This window comes from Schistocerca gregaria, chromosome 2 (assembly GCF_023897955.1).
Source record: "Schistocerca gregaria isolate iqSchGreg1 chromosome 2, iqSchGreg1.2, whole genome shotgun sequence".
In the NCBI taxonomy this organism is placed as follows: domain Eukaryota; kingdom Metazoa; phylum Arthropoda; class Insecta; order Orthoptera; family Acrididae; genus Schistocerca; species Schistocerca gregaria.
Window position 1 is genome coordinate 531,596,364 of NC_064921.1, and position 12,289 is coordinate 531,608,652.

The window sequence follows — 12,289 nt, forward strand, 5'->3', positions numbered from 1 at the left end:
TAACTGCTGAAAGCTATTCCACGAAAGTGTACTTACAAAGATTCAAGAACTAACTTTAAGTGATTAATGTAGGAATACATTACAACCCACCACAGGCCACTCCCATAGAGATTGCGAAGACAAGGTTAGATTAATTACACTGCACATAGAGGCATCTTAAGCAATCATTCTTCTTACTGTCAGTGCATGAACTCAATAAGAAAAAATCCTGATAAACTGTGTAATGAGAGATACCATCTACCAAGCACTTCATAATGTTTTGAAGAGTGTGGATGTAGGTGTAGTTGGAGATATTAGAAGTTCTTCACATTTGTTGGTAACACAAGAAAAAACATTATGAATTGATGGTGCAAAGCTACTGGGAGCTTTTAGCATCTAGATCTATCACCAGTTGTCAGTTGTAAGGACAATAGTGCCTAACAGGGAATAGTTTGGAAATATCATAACAAATCATTCTGGTCAATATCTTTTACAGTTCTGGCATTCTTCAAACTGATCCTGAATTGAAATGTCAGTCTGTGTGATGGGGCAAGATACGAGTCTGGTTTGCAAATATATTATTTTCAGGTGGAGGAGGATGGTGTGTTGTTGTACCCTTACTTGTCTCACACTGTCTATGGCCCTGAATGTAGAGTTTACTGATGTGCATTAGCAAATAAAAATATTACTATATAGGAATGTTTATATATTAAACAGTTCTTGTAATTGCCTTTCAGTCAGTCTGTAATAACTTTGTTTACAGCAAATCAGAAGTGTTCTCAAGGATATCGGAAATGTAGATACAATGGTCAGTGCATCCCTGCAACTTGGTGGTGTGATTACAGTATAGACTGCTTTGATGGCAGTGACGAAGAGGAATGTGGTAGGTTAAATTTATGAAACACAATGTAAATATGTAAGTGTAAGCTGAAATAGTACATTAAGTATAAGTTTTAAATGAAAGTTAGGAGCAGTCATGTTTTAGGGCATCAGACTCATATTAATGAATCAAATACAAAATTGTTTGTCATAGCTGTTTGATACTGTGGCCTTCTGATACTGAATTGATATGTCAGTCTGTGTGAAGGGGCAAGAAACAAGTTTGGTTTGCAAATACGAGGGCTATTCAGAAAGTAGGGAACGTTTCTGTCTGACACCTCTAGGTGCACTCCGATCGCATATATTTTGGTATGTGCGAGCTCGGCAGCTCAGTCGGCATTCATCTGTGACAGTGGGAACATCTCTATGTGTCTTAGTTTTTTGATATTCAAATTTGAAATATGTGCTGTAAACGAAAATTCCACCAGTTATGAGGTGCAGTTTCTGACATGGTTTTTGTTGGCAAAAAACCTAAAACCTATAGAAATGCTTACAGAGCACCATAAAGAACAGCGAATGCAGGCCACGTTGACATTTCTGGAGGCCTACCACAAACATGGTGATTCATTACTGGACAGAATCGTAACCGGTGATGAGACTTGGGTGAAACACGTCAATTGCGAGTCAGAATTACAGTCGATCAAGTGGGGGCACAAAAGGTCCCCCCAAAAACCAAGGAAATGTTTGCAAACCTCGTCAGCAAAGAAGTTGATGGTGACAGTGTTTTGGGATAAGGCAAGGTATGCTTCTTATTGATTTTCTCGAAAGTGGAGCAACTATAAATTTTGCCCAGTACTGTCAAACTTTGCACAGCCTTAGAAGACCAGTTCAAAACAAATGCTGAGGAAAGCTGACATCCAAAATTTTGTTTTTGCACCTCAATGCCCGATCTCACATGGCAAACCACACTAAAGAACTTCTTAATTCATTCAAATGGGAAATTTTCCCTCATCTGTCCTACAGCCTCGATCTTGCACCAAGTGACTTCCATTTGTTTCCCAAGATGAAGAACTGTCTCGCAACACAGCGCTTTGATGACGACGTGAAACTCTAGGCAGGCGTGACTCATTGGCTGAAGACTCAGGTGGCAGAATTTTATGATGAAAGTCTTTCAAAGCTTGTCCACTGCTATGATAACTGCTTCAATGTGTTTGGTGACTATGTGAAAAAGCAGTATGTCAGTTGCTCTTTCAGATGTATATAATAAAATATATTTCTTATACTTTGGTTTTTTTTTGTTTTTTTAAAATGCCAGAACATTCCCTACTTTCTGAATAGCCCTCATATATTATTTTCATGTTAAATTTATGAAGCACAATCTAAATATGTAAGTGTGATCTGGAAGAGTACATTGAATATAAGTTTTAAACAAAAGTTAGGAGCAGTCATGTTTATGGCTACAGACTCATATTAATGAATTAAATAGAAAAGTATTGGTTGTATCTGTTTGATGGTGTGACCTTTTCATATTTAGTTATACTGCCTGATGATCAGGAATTACGTGCAGCATTGTATGCCATAGGAACAACGATTTCATCAACTACCTGTGGGGGAACTGGTCATCAGCCTCTTCCCGGAGGGACACTCAGTTCTCCAGTTGATTGATACTTCTTCATCATGCTGTGCACAGCAGGTGGCGAAAGAAGACTTTTCTCTGTAATCCTTTCAGCTGGCGATATTCTCAAAGCACTGCTGTAGCCTCACTGTTGTTTAGATAATAGACCTTCACCAATACTGCCCTGTTTCTTTCGTCCAAGCTCGTGTTGATACATCGAGTGCACTGCGACTGGTCAGATGTGTGAGTTTATGAGTCATGATGACAGATCAAGGCACCTGGTAACCATAGTTGGAACTGGACAGTGGCGCTGTGATGCATGGAAATCATGCACCAAATATTCAGGACAATTATGCTACCAAGTTTAATTATAACCCCCTGGTACTTCATTATTTAGTCTTTCTCTTACTTTGCTGTGATGTTGGAGTGAATATTGATAGAGCTACATAGTATAATGCTATTTGTTATTTAAGTCTTCATACTAAATTGATAACCAGTTTCATTTCAGTAATATCTGTACCAATAATCTAAGTAAATGTGTAGTGCAAGGTAGGAGGCTAACTATCATTGAACCTTTCCCAGTGATATTAGGGTCTTTTCACTTTTTGGCAATGAGAATCCAGGTGTTTCCACTGGTTGATTTGTTCCTCTTTTCTCATAGTTGTAGTGGTACATATAGCATTTGTCCATGATGATCAAGTGGCTAAAGACGTCATCTGGATTGTCCTGACACAACTGCAACTTTTCTGTTTGCTGCCTTGTTTGTGAGAGCTTTTAGAAGGTGTGCGAGAAGCTTTTGTCATGTAAGGTGTAGAAAACTGATTCATGACTGATTTTCACTATTTTCTCTGTTGCATCAGTTGTTGTAAGCTAGTCTTTGAGCACCATGGCCTCCATTTCTCTTGCAGTTTCCAGTTCTTCATTTTGATATGGGCTTCCACTTCATTCTACAGCAGTCAGACTTGTCTGACCATGCTGCAAACATCTGCACCACCTAATTAACCACTGCATCATATGATAGTTTATTGTTGCTGTACACTTTCACCAACTTAGCATTGATATTTGCACTTTTGCTCCTCTTCAAAAACAGAAACTAATTACCGCATCATGTTCAACTTTATCAATGGGCTGCATCATTTTGTTTTGGCTCCTTTAGTGGTGTGCTATGGTCCTATGGTATGAACATGTCAATGTGCTTCAAGACTGCAGACATATAACAGGTGGCAAATGTTTATTTTTCGTAGAGGATAATTAAAACTATGTGACTACTCCTTGGTCCTTGAACAAGTAATCTACCAAAGACACTGAATCCATAGTAGGTTATCTTTAAATTCACAATCCTAGGATTCATTTACAGCAACTTTCCAAGTGATATGATTGTTGGCCATTGTTGTCCATCCATGCATGTTGCAAAGATGAATTCGTGAATTACCTGTGTGAAGTAAATTCTTCCAGATCTGCTTCCTGTATTTGTACCCTCTATCAAACTTTACAGTGTGATGAAGATTGAAGCCTTCATGTCTCAGAATATACTCCATCCAGATATCTCTTCTCTTCATAATTGTCTCCAACAGCTCTGACAATTCTTCAGTTCTCATGCTTCATCCAGTGTTTCCTGTACGTAAATATTAGAGATAGCAGGCCTTCCCTTGCTCTCTGTTTAATCTTTACTTGCTGCTAATACTCACTACATTTCACTGAAACCGTATCACCTGTGTATAAATTACATAGCATATTCTGTTCTTGTGTTTGGTACCTGCTTCCTTGTATCTACTGCCTCCCTATAATAATTATTTCAGAAGAGTACCCTTATTAAAAGTCAAAAAGTAGCTGTATTGGATCACAATTAAATAATCCAGTAAACATAATACTGATTGTGATCACCAAAAATTAATTCACACAATTTCTGTTAGATGTTGGTTGTTTTCAAGATCCCTTGGCTGTAATTTCGATAAAGGATATTAAGGAAACATAGTGATATCATATCAAAGTATGTTGATGTAATGGAAATTAAGATATAATTAGCGAGCAGATCACCTGAAAATGAAGTCCACAGGATTCATATTTTGTAGAAGTAGTGATGTAGTTTCAAAATTTTTCTGATGGGATAATATTCTTTAACAATGTGCTTTCTTATCAAAAAACTGTACACTCTCTATTGACTATCAGGCATTATGCAAAGAACTTTATAAATATCTGTATGTTCAGTTGCAGCCAAATTACTCCTTAAAGCAATTCTCGAAAAGCAAGTTAAAATCAATAGTTTAAATAATAAGTATACTATTACAAGGCTATTTGGAAAGTAAGTTCTAATCAGTTGCAAAATGGAGACCACTATTAAAATCAAAAATGTTTTATCCAGAACAATTAGCTACATTTTCCAGCCACTTCTCTACATAGTCGTCACTCCGACTTAGACATGTGTTGTAGCGTTATACCAACTTTCCAATACACTGTCATAGTAGGCAGCCGCCTGTGCTTTTTGCTAATTTTCTACACTGATCTACATCTTGTTGTCTGTGCCAAACCTTTGTTTTCGTAGCCCACAGTTCAGATGAAACTCAGTGGGAGCCAATTATGGGCTGTAATCGAAAACACTGCAGGAGCACCTTCATTGCCCCTGCAGAGTGCATCCAAGAAGTATCTCAAAGAAGGAACTGTATGACAGTTATGTTATATGGGCTGCATGACATCATGCGAAATCTCTCACCAGTGACTCATACTTTACAGGAGACACTATTTTCTAGGCTTCTTTATGTGCTCAGAACTGAAAAGAGCAATGTGACACAATCAACGGGCATACTAGAGACCTGTCCAACACATATGTGCAAAGCTTCATCAAGTTTTTGCAGTGGTTTCCATTTTGTGACCAATCGGAATTTACTTTCTGAATAGACCATGTAAATTACAAAGACTTCCATTTCTTCAGATTAGAATGGTGCTACATTACCAGTTGCGTGATGTGATGGTGCAACACTGCTGCACATTGTTGAAATGTTTATGGTGGATCGAAAAATAACAGTATAAACATGTCACTCTGTTCACAGAATCTGGACAGCATGCTTGCAAATCCAATGAATTTCGCTGCAACAATGGTCAATGTGTACCTGCTGACCTACGGTGTTTCAAATCCGGTATTGATCATGCTGCATGTGCTGATGGATCTCATCTGTTTAACTGTGGTAATTAATGACCTAAATATCATCTAAATTTCTGCATTTCTAGAAGTGATAAATACTCCTATATCTGGTCCAGGCTATACAAATATTGTTCTCAGCTTTTGTGAGAAACTGAAATGTTAACTTTAGTGTTGTCTAGAACAATCAATTTTCTGTCATAAAAGCTAGATATTGCTCCATTACAATGAGAGTTTACATACCCATTCACATCCAGACCTTGGATAATATAAGACTTTGCAATGTTTATAGTGCCTATTGTTCTGATTTTGCTTCAGCACTCAGAAACTGCACATTTCTGACAAGTGCTTTCAAAGCCAGTGCTAGTCACCCAGTATGAAACTGGGCCCACATCATGAATCAGCAGTTATTTCCAGAGGGAAATGCACTTACAGATGTGTAGCTGATGAGCAATGGCAGTGTCTTAAATGATCAACAGGAGAAATTGTTTTTTGATAATATTTGGTGGCTCTCTCATCATGTCATTGAGTGCTTTCATAATTTCAAACCCTGCATAGAGTACAAAAATGTACAATGCTTAACATCCATCCAGAGGTTGAGAACTGTTATTTCAAAGAAGTTTTAACCAAGTTTTGGAGAAGTGAAAGTAATCCATGACAAACATTTGGCCTAGCCAACATAAATTGCAGTGTTTTAGTGATATCAGTTTGGTTAAAATGCACATCATGCAGAATATTCTCTCTCATATAATCATCTGTGGATACAAGGTGCATATTACTTACAGTGGACTGACAGGATCAAGTTTTATCTGTAATGAGAGTGGCCATCAGAAAAAGAACTGCCTATTGTTTTAATTCAATTCAATTCAATTCAGTTTTTATTATCACATAACATGCCTTTAACAATCAAAGGTTGTGGCATAGTTTTACACTATATATAACAATACTAAAAATAGACAATAAACTAATAATATATATGGTGTAACATCTTCAAAGAGGTATTTTAATTACAATTATAATGCATTGTTACCATTCATGAAATCTTCTACACTATAGTAACATTTATCTTTCAGATATTTTTCCAGGTCTCTTTTGGTACCTTTTACATTTGGGTCATCCATATCTTTCCATATTTTATTTAGAAATTTCATGCCCGTACAGTATAGCGTGTTTTCATATAATTTTAAACAGTGGGAAGGTAACATGTAGCTCGTTCTATGTCTAGTATCATATTGATGCAAGAAGAGGTTGCCCTCAAAAAGTTGTGGGTTTCTTTTTGTGAAAGTGAGAGTTTCATAGATGTATATGCTAGGAATGCTCATTAGATCCAGTTTTACAAATAAAGGTTTGCAGTGTTGCTTTGGTTTTGCTCCCACCATTGCTCGGATGATTCTTTTTTGTAGTCTAAAAGCTCTAAGTAAATTTGTTTTTTCAGACTCCCAGAAAATTATACTGTACCTAATGACTGAAACAAAATATACATTATATACAGTTTTTCTTACAGCTAAATCAGTAATACTATACAAGATATTCATAATATAGACAAGGCTGTTCAGTTGACCCAGTATGTTGTCCACATGGTGACTCCATAACAGGTTTTTATTGACTAACACACCAAAGAATTTGACACAGTCTGCAGTCTCTAATTTTTTGTCCATATACCTTATTTCACTTATAGAATGTGCCGATTGTTTTGTGGTAAAATGAACAATTTATGTTTTTGTAAAATTTAATGTCAAGTTATTGTTTTTGACCCATGCCTCCACTTCCCCAAGTGTTTGTTCAATATGACGAATTAGGTCTACCTCATTTTTACAACAGACTACAGTAGTTAAGTCATCTGCATAGAGGATAGTATCAGACTGGACCTGACATGGCATATCATTAATATAATATAGAAAAAGCAGTGGCCCTAATATTGAACCTTGTGGAACACCTAATTGAATGTTTTTCCAGCCAGAGAGAAATTTCTTGCCATTGATGTTAATAAGTACTCTTTGTTTTCTGTTTGCCAAGTATGATGACATCTAGCTAAGAGATTTGCCTTGAAAACCATAGTGTGCCAATTTTTGGAGAAGCAGGTCATGATTTACTGTGTCGAAGGCTTTGGACAGGTCACAAAAGATGCCTGACACACACATTCTATCATCAAGACATCTGCTGACTTTTGTGACTAATTCATTTATTGCATGGATTGTGCTGCGGCCTTTTCTGAAAACATTTTGATTGCCTAAGATAATGCTGTTAGATGAATTGTGATTTTCAGTCTGATCACATGCAGCTCTTTCAAATATTTTTGAGAAAATTGGTAACAGTGAGACTGGCCTATAGTTGCCCAATTCATCTTGTTTGCCTTTTTTATGTATGGGCCGAACTTCTGCATATTTTAATCGATTTGGGAAACATCCCTCATCAAATGATTGGTTGATTATGAAAGAGAGTGGATATGCAATACAGTGATGGACTACTTTTATTATTTCAGTGGGGACCTCATCCCACCCCGCAGATTTTGAATTTTTTAGGGACATTATGATTTTGATGACATCTGAGATGGAAACATGAGAAAACTTAAAACATGAAAACATGTGCAATTGCTATCTGTCATATTGGGCTTTGTATTTGGTGGTGAACATTTACCAAATTTGTACAGTTTATGAAAAAGTCATTGAATGATTCACAAATGGCACTGGGTTCTGTAACAGCTCTACCATTTATCACTATTTTAGAAGGGCATTTTCTCTGTGCTTCACTGCCAACTTCGCTTCTTATAACAGACCAAACAGCTTTTGATTTGTGTTTTGCATTTGAAATGAAGTTGTTATTTGCAGTAAGTTTTGCTACTTTAACTATTTTGTCAAATGGTTTTTGTATGCTCTTACATACTTACGAAATTGAGGGCTTTGATTTACTTTTGCCTCCATATGCAGTTTCCTCCTAGTAGCACTAGACACTCTAATTCCTTTTGTTACCAGGGATCTACTGTTTGGGACCAGGTCCTCAGTGTTACAAAAGGGAAGCATTCATTGAATATACCCAAGAATTCAGTTAAAAAAGTTATTGTAATTGTCACTTGTGGAAGTGTGTTTGCTGACTGTCGACTTGGTTTGGCTTAGTTTTTTGCAAAATACTTCCACATTTTCTTGACTAAAATTCCTACATATTTTTGTTGTGCATACTGAATTTTGCTTCGGTAGTGACACAAATAGTGCTTTATGGTCTGATACTCCTAAATCTAGAAGAAACTTTTCTTTTACATGATAATTATAACTACTTACAATATTGTCAATACATGTTGTAGAGCTTGCTGTGATTCTTGTATACTGATCAAAATTGAGATTTAGCCCATTTGTGGCTACCAGGTTTTTTAAGTGTGAAGAAAATTTGTCATCAGTCCTTACATCTATGTTGAAGTCGGCACATATAACCACTTTCTTGTACAGTTTCTCACATTTTAATTCATGTAACAATGTATCAAACTTGTCTAAAAATACAGAGCTTATATGGTAGCCAGGGGTGTGACATATGCTGACAATTAGTGTGTTATAATCTTTAAGTTCTATACAGCAACTTTCAAATGTACCTTCTTCATTCAGGTTGCTAAAATTCTGTCTGATATCATAGTCTACCGTGGAATGAACTAGTATGCAAGAGCCTCCATACCCATTGGTCCTACAAAAGCTGTAAGCCAGTTTATAACCTGTAAGTTTATATAGGAGACTGATATTTTCAGATTTTAGCCAATGTTCAGTAAGGCATATTACTTTCACAGACTGTTTCACACTTTCTAGCAAAATTTCTATATCGTAACTTCCTGATTATTCCTTCAGACAGACCTCTGATGTTCAAGTGCATAACGAAATTACTACTGCATATATTATTAGGTAGAGGGTCTTTAAAACTAATTTGACTATAAAGTAACGGAACATCCACCTGAGTGTTGACTGCTTGTTCTGGATTTGTTGTATTGGGCTAAATTCGGAAAGAACTGGCCTCCTTCATCAGTTTCCCTGTGTGTGAGCATCTGGATGATGAGTAGGTACAGTTTTCTTGACGATAATTTCAGTATTTGCTGTATGTTCTGAGGCTGGACCTGGCACTGTCCCATCTTCTGGACGTGATGTTCCTGTTTGAGCTGGCGCTGTGGCTGCGATTTTGAAATTGTTTTCCCGTTTATACATTTCCTTGGTCGAAACTGGTTGCACAGCAGTTGGTTTTCTTGCAACGTCATCGTCCTTTTGTATTTATTTCACTAGCATTTTGCCAACGTATGACTTGCCAGGGTTATTATAATGTAGTCCATTTTTCATAAACAAATCTCTAGCATCTGGAAGATCAAAAAATGTTACATTTTGTTGGGACTTGCATATTGTGCAGAACTGTCTGTTTACCTTTGCGAGCTCCAGATTTACGATGGAATTGTCTTGCAGGTCTTATCTGTGAGGCAAACTAGTAACTATTATGTTTGGAACTTTCAGATCAAGTAATGTAGTTTTTAAACACTGGGTCACATGTTTACTCTCATTTCTGTATACATCATTACTTCCACCCATGATTAAATAATTTATTAGAGCTAATTGACATTAACTGAACTCCTGATGGAGAACCAAGTGATAAATAAGGAAGGATCAAGCTTTAGTGTGTTATTACAACATGAGCCAAAACTACAAGCTGCATGTTTTCTTCCATTACCCTCGAAACTGGAAGCAGAAAAGCCACACCCAATACCTAATGTGCGACTGCTAAAAAGCAAAAGGTGCAAAGATGTAGTAGTAGTAGTAGTAGTAGTTTTATTCATCCGTAGGTCTCTTTTTACAAGGATATAGGACATGTCAAAGTATTTACAAGCTTAGATCAATTTACAATAAGCTAATTCGTATACACATGTGCCTGATTCAGATCAGATCATGCAAAAAGAGAACCCTAAAATGCTGCCTGAAATGAATGCTTCAAAAGCTACAGTAGAAGCAGTTGAGGCAGCAATTCAGGACATCACATAGATCAATGTGCAGGCAGCTAGCCACAACAGTCAGAGGCCAATTTGTCACTGCACATGCCACAGCAAGTTGCCAAAACAAAACAAGCAGAACTGAAGGGGAAGACTAGGAAAACAGCACTTCTGCAAAAATGGAAGAGTATTTGTGTCAAACCCAAAATAAGCACCGCAAAAGACTGAGTGACATCAAAAAAGCTGGAAACAAAAGGAAAACAGATGCAGATTACTTCTAGAGGAAAATACATCTGCAATACAGACACAGGAAGCAGGATTCTGATATCAGTCAAGTCCATTCAACATCTCGACCAGCCAAATGACAATGCAGTATGGAATAAAAACAAAAATAATGGCATCAGTATTGCTGTTGACTAAAAGTAATCCCAGTCTTAAACTCAAATAGAGATGGAACAAGACCCTGGTCATTTAGTTAGCATTCAAACCAATACTGTGATGTGCATACTTGGAAACTATCATGTAATATACGGATTTTGTAATATTTATTGGTGTGCTATGTATTACATATATATGTGAAACAAGAACTGTAGACCTTCATGGATTGAAATGTCATAGGTTTTTGGTAATAACGTTTATTTTCAGAAGAAGAAAATAAGAAAACATGAGGGTAAGTGAAAAACTACAAATCCAAAAACATGTTCTATCCCCAGTCAGTCCTTCAATTATTTGTATTACTTATCACCTCTTTAACTTTAGGCAATAATTTTTTTTGTTAAAAATGCCAAAGCACGCCATTGTTCAAAGTCTTTGTTAAACTGTAGGTTTCCTGTGTTTCATTTGTGAGTCATTTCTATTGTTGGAAGACAGCCAATAGGACCTTTTCTAGCAGAGCACTATGATATTCAAACCAATCTTCATGTTGTTATCTTTATGTGAAATTGCAGAAACAATTTGGCTTCTGCTAACTGAAAAAAAATTATTTCTAATTATGCAGATAGTAGTTACAAAGAGAAAAATAAAATGAGGAATTAAATGGAAATTGTGCCAGTAAGTTTCATCTGCGATAAATTTAATTCATACTCATTGGTAACATACAAATCAACATCATCAGGATTCCGTAAGCTGGTGCATTGTCCATTCATCCACCATAAATTTCTTCTAACTGGCATATTTTATTTTACAAGGATGTTTAGGAATATGTGTCATGTTGATATTACACCCTGTAGCAGAATGAACTTTTTTTGGAACTTACTGAGAGATCCCTGGAACAAATTATGGCCACTGTGGTTAAGTGTGCTTTCTGTCAGTGTCTGATCACATACCACCACAGTGTGTTCATCAAATTAATTATCTGTGACTCCTTAGGTTTAAAATTAAAGAAATGTGGATCATGACTGAATAAATTTTACGTGACACATTGCAAATTAATGTTTGATTTCACTGTTCATTCGGTCAACACAAAACAATACACTAAATACAACTAGTTAGTGCTTAATTGTGGGCACAGGAAGTAATACTTGCAAGTTTAATAGTGTGGAAGCACATCAGCATTGTACCCAAACTCAACTTGATAGGTCACAATTTAATGGTTAGTTTACAAGTTAATGTTTGACTTGATCAAAATTTCAACTAAGTTCAGCATTACTAATGCCACAAATGTGGCAACGAAATATCTGTACATCTGAAGTAGCTTCACCTGGCCAGACAATAATTCAATCTATATACAATAGTCCACACTGCTGCAAACTCCTAAGTCCATGAAGTGTAGTTTGTGCCAAATTCAATTACTGCT

At 36.5% G+C, this 12,289-nt stretch overlaps 1 protein-coding gene across 1 annotated transcript in view; it reads left to right on the forward strand.

The window, feature by feature from the left end:
* LOC126330497 (G-protein coupled receptor GRL101-like) overlaps positions 1-12,289 on the forward strand; it is a 643,973-nt gene that overhangs the window by 459,109 nt on the left and 172,575 nt on the right. Inside the window, exons 12-13 of the mRNA XM_049996361.1 lie at positions 743-862; positions 5,461-5,595. Coding sequence (XP_049852318.1) covers positions 743-862; positions 5,461-5,595 — 255 coding nt within the window. The remainder of the gene's footprint in view (positions 1-742; positions 863-5,460; positions 5,596-12,289) is intronic.